The sequence below is a fragment of the Drosophila eugracilis genome, unplaced genomic scaffold, assembly GCF_018153835.1.
Source record: "Drosophila eugracilis isolate 14026-0451.02 unplaced genomic scaffold, ASM1815383v1 contig_539, whole genome shotgun sequence".
Classification (NCBI taxonomy): Eukaryota; Metazoa; Arthropoda; class Insecta; order Diptera; family Drosophilidae; genus Drosophila; species Drosophila eugracilis.
In genome coordinates, this window is record NW_024573415.1 from 104,815 (window position 1) to 123,707 (window position 18,893).

At 33.4% G+C, this 18,893-nt stretch overlaps 2 protein-coding genes across 3 annotated transcripts in view; one reads left to right on the top strand and one right to left on the bottom strand.

Annotated features, from left to right (window-relative positions):
- LOC108104308 overlaps window positions 1-15,054 on the bottom strand; it is a 91,575-nt gene extending 76,521 nt beyond the window's left edge. Inside the window, exon 1 of one of the 2 annotated variants that reach the window (XM_017210288.2) lies at window positions 14,982-15,054. The gene's annotated coding sequence lies outside the window, so the exon portion shown is untranslated. The remainder of the gene's footprint in view (window positions 1-14,981) is intronic. The other variant, XM_017210289.2, reaches the window with a different exon arrangement.
- A 591-nt stretch (window positions 15,055-15,645) lies between these two features.
- LOC108104312 lies at window positions 15,646-16,694 on the top strand. Its single transcript, XM_017210296.2, has 2 exons — window positions 15,646-16,067; window positions 16,126-16,694. Exons 1-2 carry the CDS (start codon window positions 15,681-15,683, stop codon window positions 16,384-16,386), a joined length of 648 nt encoding a protein of 215 aa, XP_017065785.1. The 5' UTR covers window positions 15,646-15,680; the 3' UTR covers window positions 16,387-16,694.
- Window positions 16,695-18,893: the final 2,199 nt, after the last annotated feature.

The window sequence follows — 18,893 nt, forward strand, 5'->3', positions numbered from 1 at the left end:
TTTTAAAACCTTTCTGTATTCTGGTTTCTTTTCTTTTTTTTTTACCGACTTCTTGTTATCTTTGTTGTTGTTGTTGTTGTTTTTGGGGAGGGGAAGGGGTTTCCAAGAACCAACCATCCCCCTCCGGTGATGAGGAATTTCGGGCTTAATTTTGCAGCAACTGGAGAAGAATGGTTTCGCGGTTCGGAATGGGGGGGAACTACTTTCTGGGCATCAACCAAACCAACCAAAGAACACCACTTGAACAAAGCTCCGTGAAACCGAGTATCTCGTTTTATTTTTTTTTTTATTCTCTAGAGAGAGAGAACTGGTGTTGTTAGCCAAACACAAAAAGAAAAAAAAAAAACCACAACAACAAGCTCGAGAGATCTGTTAATAGAGCTGATAAACTGTTCGATACAATTTCGGGGCTCGAAATTCGAATTCGCCATTGAGGTAACACGCTCCACACGCAGTGTCAAGAAACTTTCGAGTATCTAATTATATGGTAATACCAACACACCGGTGTACATATAAATTACTCTTATATTTCTACACACACACACACACACACACACACAAGTACACATACTGGTAAAGAAAACGCTTACGCATTAGGCGATTTATAAGTTAACCACCCGTCGATCTATTACGCCATCACCATCGAAATCGTTTAGTTTCTCTCTGTATATTCCCAATTCTTATGATTTCTTGGCCGAAAAAAATTGAGATTCATTGAATGGGGTGGATTAGTGGGCTAGTCAGGGGCCTTTCTTTCAGCCCACCCATTTTTACAATATCTCCATATACGTATATGGATACTATATATACTCATATATATATATATATGTATGATCTACTTGTCTTGGCTGCTAATGATGATCAATCACAAGTGATCTCATCCCAATAGGCTGGGCTCTTTCAGCTTTTATGATCATTAATTAAGCAAGAAATATATATATTTTTGAGCTGAAATTTACATCTATAATATTTTTAAACATTTTAACAGAAAAGAAATATTAAAATAAAAATCAAGCAATCTTAGGATCTTATTAAATCATTTTAAAACAAGATGTTCTAAAGGAATTAATGATTTAATATACTTGACTATTAAATACTTTCATGCGTAAAACGTTGTCATGGCAACCCATCAACTTATTTTTAATAAAAATTTGAATTGATTGCTAGAATTTTCACGCAACATTAAAGGTAAACCAACCTCAAATAACAAATTCCTTCAATTTTCTTTCAACACTTCATTAGCACGGTTTGGAAATAGTTTTTGATCGGGTGAACAAATTTAAAATCGATTTGTGTGTGTTCTGAATAAGTGGCAAAGTATTTACCCGCCCTGGCATTCCATCAAAATGGAATAATCGAGCCAACAATAAACGCGGCGTTTATCTATGGGAATGTATATATATATATATATTTATCACATATCTCTATGATATATATGTATATACATATAAAGATGTTAAAGTAGCCGTATCTGTGCCTCCGCCCATTTGTGAATATTCCATCAGATGCCATTTCTTTGGCCCAGGGCAACAATTCATTCATTCATTCATTCACAAAAAAAAAATAACCAACCAACTAACTTGTGACAATGCGTAGACGCACATATGATGCCACATGGTCCCATCATCATCTTCATCATCATCATAATCATCGTTTACTACCGCACATACGCACATGCCCACCCCCCTCCCTCCTTAACCCTCCTTTACCCACCCATGTGCCCACTTTAAACCCCTCTCAAACCCTTGAAAAATCCCCTTTTAAGATCGCGAAGTCTAAACGCAGCTTTTAAATTACGTAAATTTATCGCAACGGATCCGAACCTCATCAAGTCGGACAGAGAAGGAAATACAGTGTGAGGCCCCCTTTTGCCCCTTTTTCACCACCATCACTCCAAAGATTCGTTTATTTTTTTTTTTATTTCCATTTTGAGGCCTCTTGGCAACCAAAGACATTCGGCAGCAACTAGTTTCTTTTAGGAATACCCTAAGAAGGGGTACTTTTATATTTAAGTCAAACCTACTTTAATTTTTAATACTTCTTTAAACTATTAAAAACTTTTTTCTTTTCCAAAATATTTACAAAAAAATACATTTATAGATTAAACGTTTAAAAGATTATATAAAAAAATCTAGTTAAACCAAAAATTGTAGCCCAAGTTTCTTTGCTTTTGGGTTCTTTTTTTGTGTTTTTGGAAACGCTCTTCTGGATTTTTAGTTTTTTTCGTCTATTCCGCTTTATAATTTATATGCTGTTTATTTTGATTTGTTGTTTTGAAGCTTTTATGTTTTGATTTCTTTTTCGGCACGCACACAAATGCGTGTTTAGATCTGGTATTTCGTATTATTATCATTATTATTGTTTTGGCCTTCCATTCCGGGAGCAATTTCTTCTCTATTTTGATTACTATTTCGTCGTTGTCGTACACCTGCCCTGTTGTGGGTTACACCTATTAATTCTTGTTTTTCGGGGAGCCTTCTTCCTTTTTATTTTGCTTTCGATGTTCTTTTGTCTTGGGTGTTGGGTCAATGGGACAATAAAACAAACAAAAAAACAAAAAAAAATAAAAATAAATGAAAATAAGAGAAGAAACAAAGAATAAGAAAACATCAAATAAAATGTACATAATTACACGAACAATGAATGGAGTTTTTGGAGTTGGTCTGGCTTCAGTCTTCAGTCTTGGATTTTTTATTCGGTCTCCGATTGCATGTGGGCTTCATTCATTCATTCTTTCATTCATTCAATCACTCACTCACTCACTCACTCATTCATTCAGCTTTTGATTCATTCATTCATGATGTTCATGGGCAGGCAACAAGTTTCCACGTTTCGTGCCACATGCACACGATCTGGAACTCGAACTCGAACCCGAATCACTCAACCTTAACCAACTCTATCTCGGTCAAACCCTTTGCACTCACTCTCCATCTCAATAGGTTCCACGGTACACGGAAAGAATATAACTTAACTTAAACGAGATATTATAATCAATAAATTGAAGGTTTAAATAAGGCTAAGGCTTTTTTTTTTGGCAGTGCATTGCTATATATGACAGTTTCTAGCCATTGTTGTGGGTGATTTCGTTTAATTATAACAACAGCAGCAACAATAAATTGACCGAAGACGAGGCCCAAATTTAACACCTACGCCTATGCCTTGTGTCTCTTTTTCGACCTCTGCTTATGCGGATCATTAAGTTTGCCGACGCTCCTTTTATGAGACTTGGTTTCCCGACTTTTGTCTGGCATTTAGATCTACTAGTTCTCGCACAATCGAGGCTGAGATAATAGCAGCTTGAAATATTTAAATAACAGAATATTGGCTAATAAATAACAAATTACTAAACTAAACAAAAACAATTATTGTTATTGTAATTTAAAAAATATATATATAAGTCAAATTAAAACAAAAACATTTTGCAGACCTATGAAAACGACAACAACTGTACAGCCATTTAGTGAATGGGAGTAAATTGGTTAAACTAAAAGAAAGGGATCATCATTTACTTTCCAACAGCGAAAGCTCTCCAGCCATTTCGAGGTTCCACTGTGGCCTGTCGAGCCCCAAGCCAATTTGTCAATTTAATTTGATTTAATGCTATTCTATTTCTATTTCAATATCTCTACGCTTTGTTTAACCGAAGCTTCTATTTGGGTTTCCTATTATTCACGCTTGGAGTTTGGACTGGACAATAAAATACGATTCCTTTACTTAGATTCATTGATTCATTCATAAATCAAAGGAATAATTTGAATGCCTTGTGCATATTCTGTTCTTTTTTTTTCACCATTTCTTTTAATTGTTTTTTGTACCCTAGACTTTTCCTTGTTTTAGAGGTATGCTTAAAATATGGTAATTAATAAAGTAATTATAGATTTATTTATTATTATTTATGACTATTTTAAGAAATAAAGGGAATTTGTTTTTATTTTAAAGCTATTTTTGTTCTTTGAAAATGTTTCTTTTAAAAGATTTTAAGCAAACTATGAAAAGGGATTACCAGGTATTTAATAGTCGAGAGGTATTAACCCTCATTAACCCTTTCTTTGACTGACTGAATGTGTGTATTTTTTTTTTTTGCTGTTGGTATATTAAAATGCTGTGCACGTGACGTGGTCGCAGACATGGCTAAAATCAAAATGCGTGGTCAAATCGTACGTACATTGGCCCCAAACGATTTCATTACAATGGTATTGGTAAGACGATGATTGGTAGTGTGAGAGAACCACCTGAAATGGTCACAACTTGAGCTGCTTTTGGCCACAAAACTCTGTGGCTTTTTGGCCTTTCCGCTGCGTGTTTTTTTTTTATTTGATTTTTTTTTTTTTTTTTTTTTTGGTTTATTGTATGTGTAGTATGTAGTTGGTGCCAAATTGTTTGCCCCCACAAAATGTGGATGACAGCACCCACAGCAGCAGCAACACCACCGCAGACGCTCCCCAGAAAGTGGTTGATGTGGAGGCGTTACCGAAAAAGTTAAAACTTCTGGCTCTGCATTTGACACATCGATGGTTTAAACTGCCACAACAAATCTTAATTGTATTTACATTGTATTCCCATTGTATTTACAAAATATTTATAGCCAAAGAAGTAAACACAATCAAGCAATTAGAATAGAAATAAATATCTTTAAATCGATGACATCTGAGTTATTGGCAATACTGAAGAAATATCTTAAGAGAAAAAGCTGTAAGAAGCTGAGAAATTTTTAATAATTTAAAAATCTTCTCCTTTTTTCCTTTTTCTTAGGGGGCTTCATCCTCTAATGGGTTTTCCCGCAATCAACCTGTGCCACCTCAACATAATTTACATAATCCCATCGACAGTTAACGTCCGACCCCTGTTGATTTTGATTTTAAATATTTTTAACACGTTTGGCAAATGCAAATTTCTTGACTCAGAATTCCGGCAGCCAAGAAATGTAACTTTTTTTTTTGTAGGCGGAAAACTAATTCGTATCGCTAGAAAATGCCTGAAATACCCAAAAGATTGCATAAGATCGATCTGCTGCCAGCTGGGTCGGAAATCGGAAATGCCTGTTCATTATACAGATACAGCATTCCACACATTATTAGTACTATTAAGTTGTAAATTATTTACAAAGTTTAATATAATGTTAACTTTGACAGGCTTGGAAAGAGCTTTCTAAAATTCTTGACTATAGCAAATGGTGAATGAATATAATTATTAAGAAATAATAATTTAATTCTGTAGATTTTTCAAAATACAAATAAATTTATTAAGCGAAACACGACTGTATGGTATAGTCGCATATATATATATATTCCTATATCGTTCTGTGAAACTTCTATGAATGGACGACGTCGGGTAGTAACACGTAAATTGCTGTAACTGACTTTAAAACTGAGAAAAGGGGCGTTGTCGATGGAATGTGCTTAGCAAGTGGCTTTGGCCAACAACTCACCTTGCCAACAGTTAAACACTTAAACGAACCGACAGCTAAATTGGCATTTGACACAATTTTCAAATAAATAAATAGATCAATGATCCCATGCCTCATTTAATTGAATGGCAAAAAAAAAAATAAATTAATTGTATGTACCAATAGATTACTCTACTCTATGTGTAAAAATATATTCGGCTTTTGTCACATTTTCCTATCATTAAATAATTTTTAGTAAATATATACGATAGCTTACAGATAACAATGACAAACAATTTCATTTAAATTTAGCTGTAAGCGTTGTAATAAATTTATGATAGTGTAGTTAGTATAAGTGTTAGATAGAGCTTTTAATATATATAATTTAAATAAAGTTATTTAAATAAAACTCTCTATTAATGGCCAATATCCATTAATTGTTTTTAATTAGTTAGAAAATCAAAGAATGTTCCTCCATAGACCTTCTGCGGGGTGATTAAAGTTTTTGTGATCTTCCATCGAACCGAATTGAATTTGGCTAAGTAGTGGTGGTCTGGATTATCAATTTTGCCGATCTGGTTGGACCACTTACTCTCTTATTCTCGTTTCCCATTCCCATTCAAAGTCGAAGGTGAAAAGCTTTGGAATACTGAATATTTGCTGCGCCATTGATTTCGTATCAGCTCTCTGCCGACGACTTATCGCCAACTTATAGTCGACCAGGCCAACTCAAGGCTATTTGGCTATAGTTTTTAGCGTTTGTTCTTTCTTCTTTTTTTTTTTTATTATGTATTATTATTATTTTTGTTTCGCCAAGAAAGTGCGTCGCATTTTGTTTACCAACACAGACAACACAGGTGGAAGGGAACAAAAAAAAAAAAAAAATAAATGCGAAATTCGACAAGTATTTATAGTGGAAAATTTGCAACAGAAACAACGCAGTTCTTTTTTTTATTATGACATTATGGCATTAACAATTTGCGTTCTAAAGTGGGTCAGAAAGAAAGTGTGGATTTTGAAAATGAAAATATTAATAATGCAAATTTCATTTCCTTCTTTTTTTTATCCTCTTTCATTTAAGCAACCACCTTGTTGATATATTTTTTAAGTACACCCTAACTAGAATTTCACTTATCTGTTGACGATATTATGTCCTATTGTGGCACCTATAATTATCATTAACTCCACAACTCAATCAATTAGTGCAGTCAGAGAACAAAAAAAAGTACGAATGAACGGAAGGAGGAGCAGGAGAGACACCTGTTGTGACCAGTCCTAAAGAGTTTTTAATCTACGTTGGGTATTGTTCGGTGGTTCAGTGGCTCACTCGCTCAGTAGCTCGAGTGGTTGGGCTTCGGGTCATGAAAAAAGGTGGCCAATTTCATGCCTTAATACCTACGCACTGGACACGCGCCGTTGGTTAAAAGTCATAGAATAAAGAGCCACGGGCCACGCATATTGAACGACTTCCGCTTGATAACTGCCATCGGTTCCGATCCGTTCCAGGGTGGAAGTATATATACCATACATATATATATATATATATGGAAGTCTATATGTCCGATTTGATGTCCGGCTAATTGGCAGGCTAACCCACTGCATATATGACACTCTAGCTAATTGCCTTGTGGCCAAAACTTTGCTCTTGGCCCAAAGCCAACGGATTGATTTATCAGCCAGCATAGCAAATGATCAGTTGCCGTGATTATTCATATTTATATTATATATATAATTTTAGTTACTAAGTTAAATTTTTGAATAAAATTTTTTAATATATTTTAATATAAACATTTTACCAATTAAATTTAGTTCAGAAATTGAATGACAGTTTTGGGTTTTTAATAATTTAAAAATTGTTAACTTTTCTCCCTCACTATAAAAAATGTTTAAAATATTGTAAAACCTTTTTAAGACTACAATATTAATTCATCTGTCAGTGATTGAGTTGCCAAACTATGATGAATGCGACGCATAATCGATTGTGTATGAAAGGTTCAATTTAAATGTAATAACAATTGCCTAATATGATCTACAATAAGTGAACACAATTCGATCTCTATACATCGATTCATTTATCACGGCGTACCCCATGCGTATATATATATATATATATGTATATATAAATTTGTGTTTACAGCCTCCCAAATAGGCGTATAGAGATTGTGTACATTGTTTCATCATTGCTGTCATCTCCTCATCCAATTGGGCAACATGATTCTATTTGTTCGCTTGATTTGCCATACTCTATTTTGGGTATTCTTTGTATTATGATTACTTTTATAAGGTTTACTTTAATCAATATTGTTTAAAGTAAGTAGAAATTCGTTAAATATAATGAAAAAATATTTAATTATGATAAATAATATATTTTAAGGGGTATTTAAGTCGTCTTAATACGTTTGTTTAGGCTTTTGGGCTTTTTATTGCCTTCTTTTAATGGTATAATTATTGATTTATTTTATGCTTTTATTAGGGATATACCTATATAGCATTAACCTAAGTCATTTGATATTCTGTTGTCCTTTAAATACAATTTGATTAATTAGTTTTCCCTGCAAACACATTCTATATAGACTCACCATATTACTCATTACTTCAGGTGTACTACATTTTTTTCTAATACCCATTTATTAGACAGCTCATTGGCCCTTTTGATGTCTTTGTCTGGTAAGGCGACATTTTGTCAATGTCATGCGGCATAATTGTTGTCAAATCTCTTGGATCTTCCGCACGCAGAATCTTTTTGTATCTGAGTTCTAAGTATCAACCCGAATCAGACCCCTTTTTTTTTTAGCCGCCGCCGCCCCTGCCGCCATCGCTTTTCTACCTGACAACAATGCCATTGCGATTGCTGGACTGTTAATTCTCTGTGTGTGGTTATTATCAGGGGGGCCATGATTCAATGCCAAACTATGGCGAAACTTTCAATCCCACTCTCCACTATCAGTATTTGCCAAAAGGCCCCCTTCCAACATCAGTGGCGCCATATATCAGTGGCTATCAGTGGGCGTAAACTAACGAGGAGCGTGCGCAACATGCGACCATGAAAAAGAAATTAAATATACATATATTATAAAATTAAACAAAAAAAAGCAAAAAAAAATATAAGAATGGAATAGAAAGAAACAAAAAATTTATAAACAAAGAAAAAAAAAATGTGAAAAAATTCTAAAGAACTATCTCAAATTGTGTTCTGTTCTGTTCAACTGTGTATACATGTTTAACAATCGCTGAAATAGAGAAGAGTCCATAAAAAAGAAATCAATTAAAATAAATTTATTAAGACAGCAGCAGCGGGCATTTCTTACAGCCAGCCAGGTACAGTAAAAAATGATTATCTACAACATAATTGTTTAAAAAAAAAAAACATTAATGTCAAAATTGATAATATAATATATAAGAAGCAAATGGGTTTTTTTTAATGGGCCACACATGCTTCTACATTAAAAATTTTCAAAAACGTATATTGCTTATCTTAAGTACACGTAGTAAAAAGTCTCGTGATGATTGCAGAACGTAAATAATATAGTAGAGCTTGCCCATGTAACTACATTCTTAAGGAAATTAATCAATTTTAGTTTATACATATTTATATTTTATAAACAAAATTTAATTAAAAATATAAATTTAAAACAATTTCACTGTTTACAAAACTTTTTATTAAAAATATAAAAAATGTTCTCGTTATTAGAACAAACTTTTTCAATTCTCTTCTATTTCTTCATTTTTGTTCTTATAATCTAGCTGAAATTTCCCTGCTCTGTAATCTCTACTGTACCGTATAAGAAACGCTATCACTGACCTTGCCAAAAAGTTTCTTTCGTCTTTTTTTTCTGCTGATTCTGCTGGTTGGATTTTTTATGCGCACAGCCCCGAAATCAAATTAGAAAAGCAAATACTAAATTTCCAAATTATGCAGAACGAATAGAAAGGTGACTGAATGGGGTGGGGTGATAGTGGGGGCTCCTTGGGAGGGTAGATAAGTGGGTGGTGGTCGGGGACGGGGTGTTGCCAAGCCAGAAAAAAAAGAAAAAAAAGAAAACGAAACGAAATCGCAAGCAGCGCTGCCAACTTCGAACGCTTATCAAATGCGGAAGCTTTTGCCGCAACAAACTAGCAAATGTTCGCCCCTAAAAATAAAAAAAAAGAAGAAAAACCCCACACCACATCCCTCTTTCACGCCTCTCCCCTCTCTCTGTGTCCATATGCAAATTTAACTTTTATTTCTTTTACACAGAACAAAAAACAAGATTAGTTTAAGGCTTGATTAAAAAGATCGAAGTTTTATAGATCTATTTATTAAATTTTAATCCTGATTTGATGGTTCATTAATTTGCTAGTTTTTATTTATATTTCTTGTAAAATAAGTAAGGAATATAAATATACAAAGTTTGCTATTTTTTGAGTTAATCTTTAACTTTTAAGAATTATTTTCCATGTAGACTTCTTTGGATATTCTTGTCTATATAGAGAGAAACTTGGTCGTGCCTCCAAGTAAAATACAAATAAAATACTATATATCACAAGAAAAAAAAAAAAAAAAAAAATAAACAAATAACAAAAAAAAAAGTCGAGGGAACGCATAAAAAATGTGGAAGACAATAAAACGAAAAGTAGAACAAAGAAGCTTCACCTTTGTGTGGCAAATCAACCTCTGAATTCGATTGAATTCAAATTGAAAGTTTCTTCCTTAACGCGATTAGTTGATTTCGTCCGACAATCGCAGTGAATATTTTGCTAATGCTAAAACTTGAATATTAATTCAATGGAATTGTTATGAATTTTGATTTGGATGTGAGGTGATTTTAATAACAAAATCAGTGATTTTTTGATATATGTTAACTATTTAAAATTTCATACAAACATTAAAACAATATTTGCTATTCTGATTACGAAATTTAAACTCCAAAATTATAATTCAGCTACCATCTTTGGTATAACTATTGTGAGGGAGAATCCCGAAATACTTCAGATACTTGGGATTTCTTCTCTATAGACTGAAGTATCTATACACATACACACACAAAAATATATATCATCCAGTTTACCTTTCCACAAAACACTCTTCAAATAACCGAGGCAAAGACCAAAAACAAAAAGATCACCGTTCAAGGGCATTCCAACTTCAACTAGCCATAAATCCCCAGCAACCTTTTCCACTCGACGTGACGCGATCGTTTTTATTTTATTTTATTTTTTTGTTCATTTTAGTTGCGTTGTGTTGAGATTCGGAGATTTCTGATTTCGGATCTCTGTTGCCAACCGAACTGAACTGTGTAATGTGACAGCAGCAGTCGAAGCCTCAAAGATCCCAGGCGATCCCAGGTGATCCCAGGCGATCCCAATTAACAACAGCCAGATTAAGATCAGGTAGTTGAAAACGCTCCAGATCGGATTCTAAGCCTTTGTAATGGGATATGGCCCAATTTCAATGCCACCGATACGGAAGTCGATCAGTAAATGGCCAGGATATTGATATGGCCACCGAAACGGCTATCGATTTCATTCAATTGAAAGTGAAAGTGAAACTGTCGGGCGATTTGATCTTATTTGTGGTTGGGTTTTTTGTTTATGATTGGATTAAAAATGATATTTTAGTAGAATAACTCTATAATTTATGTTAACTTAATAAAATCAAAGAAAACAACGATGATTTCTATTTCTAAATTCTAATTTAACAATGAAATATTTAATTTAATCGATTTAGCCAGGAAATCGAGTATTTAAAATATATTCCCATTAACTTGACCCCTTTTCAATGAACCGATTTGAAAAGTTCTAACACAAAAAAGAATAATACCTCGATACAATGCCAAGGTAATTTGAATAAAATTTCATTTCTGCCTTTCGATTGAATGTATTTTGTCTGAAGGAAATATCCATATATATATACATACATACGTAGTTTCGAATCGAAAGGGGTTTAAGTTGCATTAGAGGGAAAATTGGAAATTTCCTGGAAAATATAGGCGCGCACACATATGTTTTGTTTTAAAAACATTTATGACCAATCGTAAATCTTCTGGGCCAACATTTTGGCTCAGTGTGCGGTTTGATTGATTGATGGCTTGATTGATATGCCCATTCGACATCAACCCCTCAAATCATCCAACTGTCGCCGTTGGCCAGGGGTTGTTGTAATGAGCATAATACACAAATCGTATCTTGTGGCTGCAAATGCAATAAACGAAGTTCAAAGACAAATTTCGTTTGCCATTTACATTTAGTGATGGGAGCGTGAGTGGTGGGCTTAATTTAGGTCACGCAGTATATTAGATTTGTATATAACCAACTTCACAACGTTATCAAAAAGATGATATATAACCAGAAATATTATTCTTAAGTCCCTTATTATCTATACAAATCAATGACCATTTAATGAAAACTTTTAATCTTGTTACATATAGTTATCTATTAATATTGACATTGTTAGTACTTGAAATATTTAAGAAACATCCTAAATACATTTCACGCACTCATCTCTAGTGTACATGAGATACCATTTGTATATTTTGCAGGACGGCCAGCTGTGGTGGCAATTACGCAGACATATGGATAGTACCTTGCTAATCCGCTTGGCCCTTCGATTAGCTAATGGCCCTGTTTCCTCCCATCAGGCAAAACCATTCCAAAACCAAATCTGAATACAAATCCAAATCTATATCCAAATCCAAATCTTTAGCTGTATCTATGTATATATATATATATATATATACATATCTATCTCAACGTCTTCGGTCTTGTATCTTTCGGTTTAGCTAAAAATAATGTTCTAGCGCTATTTCAGCGCGTGTGACGGGCATCCGTGTGTTTATTCAAGACGGCTTCTATTTATTTTTTATACGTATGTTTTAATGTTTGCATATTGTACGATCTGGGCGCATAGCCCCCATCCTCACCCCACCCAAACGGTATCCATTCTATATCTATTTAATTTCGCATTTCTAATTTTTCCCCTCGGCACGTTGGCGCTATTTTTGTACGCGCTTTAAGCGAATATATGCGCAAAAAAAAAAAAAAAAAAAAAAAAAATTAAATAGAATCTAGAAGCCGCCAAAAGAAACAACGCATTTTATTTAACTAAATTTTTAGTACGACTCTCGAATGGTTCGAATAAAATATATCCTAAAAGATTGTATTTATTACATTTTTAAATAAAAGAAACTACATAAGTTCTGTCTTAAAAGACAAAATAATTATTTTAAATATTGTAATTAAAGTAAATAAAAAACATAAAATAAACCAAAGCAACGAAAAAATGTTCCTGAATGTAGACTTTTATCGAAATGTAAAGTGTACTTAGTTTATCTTTCCGCTTTCCCGGGAAACGGCTTCGATTTAAGATTTATAGATGTGAAAAACCTTATATACCTTAGAACCCCAACGGTTTCCCCAATTTGATTGGTCAAAAGAAGAAGAAGTTTTCGTTTATTTATTAGACGCTGTACAATTTTAATATAAACCATCACAACTTAGAAGACGGTGTGCAAAAAAAAAGAAAAAGAAAAAAAAGAAAGGAAAAAAAGTAAAGAAAAAGCAAAAAAGAAAGGAAAAAAAGTAAAGGAATTGGGGAATTGACGGAACGTGCAGAAAATAGGTCAAATCTATTTTGGATGAGCAAAAAAAAAAAAGCGATAAAAATAATGGGAAACAGCAAACGGTTTCCATCTTCTATATAATACAACCTCCTCCACGATTTTCTATGTTTTAAATATGCCGCCAACACCTTTTCTTGAATTAGAAAAAAAAAAAACTGAGAGAAAACGATTTTTTGTTGGCGGAAAATTTTTGTTCGTGTTGCTAGGCACAAGGAATTAAGATGATTGCCATTGCGAATATGGCGAAATTCTGACGGGGACTATAGATCATGACACGCCCCCATAGAGCGTATATTTTTTTTAATAAGTTTACACAGGAAGAAAATCATAAGACAGTGGGTTTTTTTTCCAAGGAAAGTAAAGATTTTAGTTTAAAGATCCATAAACTCTTTGCTTTCATTTATATAAATAGAAATATTTGGATCTATCATGTAATGTTGATATTAATTTATAATTTATCGATTTTACCAAAATACAAAACCTTTAAGCAGTGTATCAATTTGGTTTCGATTTTATATTGCCAATGCTTCCTCAGCTGGCATCCCATTATGATTAATGGTCTTGAGTTTGGGAGTTGGGCAATTTTGGGTTTTGTTTTTTTTTTTTATTTTTTTGTTCTACAAAACTTTATCCATATACGCGTCTCAAAAGGGGTTTGTAGATAATATTGATTAATAGTGTTTTAAAGGAATTGCCCTTTAACTAACTTTCGGTAAATGAAATTAAACGGCACGCCCTGTTTTCGATGTAGAGACATCAGCTGTGGGTTATCCTTAAGCCAATAATAAGTGGTGGGTTTTTAGGTATAAAAAAAGTAACTTTAAGTGGGTTAAGAACCTAATAAAATCTCTTTAAATAGACTATAATTATATCCCTAAATGATACGGTTTCTATTTATTAGGACATGTATTGTTTTATAACTTCAAAAACAACTTGACTTTATATTGATGACCAGCAATAAACAATATGGCTTACAAAGAGCCAACAGCCAATTTCCCAGACAAATGCAATACAAATTGCAGTTCAAATGTAAAACAAATGCCCAGAAATGTCAGGATGAATCCTTGCTGCCAAGAAGAGTGCTTTCACTGGAATTGAAATTGGAATCTTTCAATGCTGTGATGGATTCTCATCCTTTATGCTTGTCGACTTATATTAATGCCTCATGCGACAGGAAACGCTTTCTTGGTCCAAATTGCACTTGTCATACTGCCTAGAAACATTCGTTTTGGACCTTTCAATTGACCAGGAGTCGTGACAAATGGAAAATCCAACGGACCTCTGAGACCTTAAAACCTAACAATTCTGTCTCGCTTGAGTCAACACAATGGCAAACGTTTTCTAGTCATCAATGAAATATTGAATTCATTGAATATTGAGAGGGTTCTTATATATACATATACTTTTCTATATACATAGCCAACCCGCATGAATCAGCTTAGTGAAAAAAGTTAAATAAATTAAGGGCGGCAAAAAAAAAAAAAGGGAAGAAAAAATGATTAAACAAGCAAAACAAAGTGTCATTAAAACCGTAAGCGATGCGATGGCGAATAGAAAAATTTATTAAGCAAATAAAACCGACGGGGAGGGATTTAAGAAGCGGGTGATCTCGCTTCTGGAATTAGTCAGACAGCAAAAGTAAAGAAAACTATCTATACACTGCAAGAAAACATTTGCAATCTATAACTTTTGATAAATTAAATAAGCGAAATACTCACAAGTCTTCTTTACAAAGATTAAACTATTACGTTTTCGTTTGTTTTCTTTCAAACTTAAATAAATTCTTTCCCTTTCTCTTCTTTCCTTTTTTTCCAAATTTAGAAAATTATAATTCTTAACCCTATGTGTTAAAATGATTTCAATATTTTAAATTACATATTAAAAGCCAACTTTACTCTGTCCAAGGTGGGCAATTACCTCGACAAAGATATACTCGGGGCGAAGTGTCGCAGGGTCTGGGGGCATTTCAATAATAATAACAATTTTTCAGTACTCACTCAGTTAGCTGATTCATCTCCGGCCGGGAAAACACCTGCAGATATGTACATACATACACACAGCCAGCGAAACTCGGACAGGTAGTCTCAGGGGTTAAGGGTTGACAAATAGTAAGGCTACCCATTACCATCGTCTTTGTTCTTACGATCCAACATGCACTTTTATGGCAATGCACAGGATGTCGCATTTTTATGGCACTTTCACCTACGACCTCCTCTTTGTCTGCAGATTCCCACCGAGCTAAGAAGAAAAGAGTGGGAGGCGCCATTAAATATATATAGAGATGTATATGTATATAGTTCCTAGAAACGCTTAAGATAATGACCAGCATCGGGCGTAACTATCGCAACAGGTAGTGGTCATGGAACGCCTGTGGCATACTCAAGTTGTTCCAGTTTGCTACTTTCAACAATTTTATATGGTTTACAACAAAAATAGTGTAAACGACGGTCTAAGTATTAAATATATATTAACCTCTGGCATCCATAAAATGTATTTCCTGTGTCATAAATTCTCCCGAAAAGAGAAGTTTCTTGAGTAAAATTTTAAAAAATAATAATATTTTAAATTATCTAACCGATGGCCAGCTTTTGAAAAACTGTCACACAGATCAGAGAACATAATTTACATGCCTAACTACCATAAATAAAAATCATTTGAGCGTGGAACAAATTATTTTACCAAATCTCAAGACGAAAATGTTCAAGATTAGGTTTATTACCGGACTTTTCAGCCGGTTATTGGATAAGATATTTTACCATGATTACAGGAAATACTCGATCTGGAAGTTTTGCCCACTGAATAGCTGGAACCAAATCTTAAATATGGTACAATCCTGCACTTTGTGCCGTACCGAATCCTTTCCAATTGTTTTTTGGCTTGTGTTTCTAATAAGTCTATTTGGATTGGTGCATCATTGCATCGATCTGTGGAATCTATGGCACTGTGGCTGTGGCAACAAGCTATCCATGTGGCGCCAGCGAAACTTTTACGTTCTGAATTACTCTCTGTTACGTAGAGTCCGGTTCATCGGCAACACCATCAATGCGATCTCGTGGTTAATGCTATTCTACGGCATTATAATGGTGGGTATGCAAAGCATTACTTGATTCTATAATAGTCTGTTAAATTTTATCAAATTAGATATCACCACACGCAATGACGCCTTGGATCCTGGTCAATAGCATTATCCAGGTCATGGAATGGCTTATGTGGTCCTTCGAGGTGATTACAGGACGATTGGTCATTAATGTACAGACGATACTCTCGCTGATCCTGCACTTGTCTTTCCTGGGGTTGGTGTGCTGCGTGAAGAGCGTGTTCGAGGTGGCGCTCATCGAGCACGTTGACCATTTGCTGCGGATCATTGATGCGGACCGGGTTGCCGCCGAATGTCATTATTAAGTAAAGGTGCAGGGCCAGCATAATAATTGCAGCTCAACCTGCATTAAGCCCAATTAAGTTGGCGGCGGCGGCGGCACGCACACCATCTTGCCCTAATCAGTGTACACGATGCCCTTTGCTTTTACCGGCTGTCACCGTTTGGATATACCCTTTCTTCATTCTGGCAAACCAAAACTTATCGAGCTCTGTATATCATATGATTTGTAGGTTTCTAAGCTTTCTTTTATGATCTTCAAAGAAATTTGTGTGTAATTATAGATTTTTAGCCATAATATTGTGATATTAAAAATTCATTTTTACATTAAATATAAAAAAAAAAAAAAAATGTAAATAGAAAATATTTTTATTATTGATATCAAACATACAAACAATGCAAAATAAAATTCGCATTTTTAGAATTTTTAAAATTTGTAATCTTATACCTTTATAGTCATGGAACATAAACCCTAACCCTAGTTAGTGCATTTTGTTAATTCGCCATCATTTCAACACTGTTAACTTCATCGATCGACGACGAGTTGCACCTGTTTGCAACCCCAGTCCAATCCCTCTCTCCGTGTGCCGTAACCCCTTGTTGCTTACATCTCGCAAGCTGCAAGCCACCGAAATCTATACATAATTAAATGGAGAAGGAAGAAAAAAAAAAAAAGAAGAAAAAAGCACGCACAAGAAGGGCCAGGCCAGTGCGTTGAAAGTTTAACGAGATGGCCTGGCCTTATATCCTCATCCATTCAGACCAGTTATGTGACATTCGAACCCCCGGACATAAGAGCAAAAAAAAAAGAAAACAATATAAGGGAAAAAAGTTACAGCTGGCCCCTGGGCAACGCCTTCGAATGCATCTGTCCACCGAAGAAAGAAATCTGACAGGAGAACCAGATAGCGACTATATGTATGGCTATATACTTATGCAAAATGAGATCCTTTAGAGTTAATCACAATATAAAGTTAACACAGGGGATGTATAATAGTTTAATAACTAAGCTAATAAACTAATAAAACTTTAAAATAGTTCAGAAAAGTTCTACCCAATTAAAAGTCAGGAAATTTTTGTGTCTGTGTGTGGGCTCTTCGCTGCGCTTTTCTTTATTTAACTTTCTCCACATTTTCCACATATCCTTTTCAATTTTTTCTTCTGTTTAATATTTACTTACAAAAGTTATTTCTGTTTCTTAAGCTCTTCCTTTCGTCCTGACAAATTGTTTGTTGTTGTTTCATTACGTATACGCCTCGGTTTCTTACAAATTTGTTAATGTTCTATTTATTTAAGATAGATATATATATATATATATATATAATTTGTTGTTGCTTTCTAAATATATATATATATAATTTTGAATAATGTATAAGTATCTGGTGTATATTATATAATATATATATTTTTTATTTCAAATAATTGGTAATTCATTATTATATTGTTATTTTTTATGTATATATAATATGCATGTAAAACACATTTATTAAATACTTTCAAAAAAATACAAAATTTACAAACGTTCTCTTGTCTTCACTCTTTTCATTTTCTTTTTTTTTTAGTTTAACTATTGAAGCCTGTTGAATGTATTTTCCTGGTTTTTAGTTTAAAGCTGTTTATATAAGCAGATTTCAGTAACTGTTTTTATTATTATCTTTTGGGATTTTATGGGCTTTAACATATTATTTTATTTTTTTTTTTTTGGAATTTTGGTTTAATTTCCATTCTGTCATTATTTACAGTCTTGTTTCTATGACTATTTTGTACTTTTGATTCTGCATTGCCTTTGCGTTGTATGTGTGTGTGAGTGTTTTTTGTAGGTATGTGTGTGTGTGTGTGTGTAGAACGACCTCGAAGTCCAGAAAATTTCCAGTTCTCAAATCAAATTTAGGCAATAAATTAACCAAAATATACGCTAAAACAGCGACAGAAATAACTTCACATATAATATTCTCGCAAAATAGCAAAAATAAATGATTTAAGCGAAATAAATGGCGCTTTTTGGCAAAGGCATTAAATTCATAAATTAAGCAATAAGGAAAAAATCAAAAAATTGGTCCAAAAAAGGGTTTTACTAACTCTTTCTATTTAAAAAAAATTATTGAAAACTTTAATTAACAAAATTCATACTTTATATAAATATATTTCTTAATATATGTACATATATACAAATTTGTTTTCTTGTGAAATGCAATTTTGGTACATAACATTTTAATGTTTAAAACTTTATTATACTGAATTGTGTTTTTTAGAAGCTTCGATCGTGTCATAAATAATATACAAAACTGGATCAAAATTATTCATCATAATGGTCCCCGATTCATTGAAATGCCAATGATGTTGAGAAAAATGTGATTTTCATATTCTAAAATCCAAATGCATTTCATTAACTTAATAAGCGGTAAGTAAATTAATCATTGTAATAATAAATAAACATATTTTTTACCTAACTGAAATTACATTTAAACTAGAATTTTTTATCCCAAACTTCGAAGTAATAGAAAATGTAACATTGTACAAACAAGCAATAACA

What these genes read in the sequence shown, in the direction of transcription:
- LOC108104312 (XM_017210296.2), top strand. Translation starts at nt 15,681, where the DNA reads ATGTTCAAGATTAGGTTTATTACCGGACTTTTCAGCCGGTTATTGGAT. An exon ending in TATTCTACGGCATTATAATG is followed by an intron (nt 16,068 to 16,125) that starts GTGGGTATGCAA and finishes TTATCAAATTAG; the next exon opens with ATATCACCACACGCAATGAC.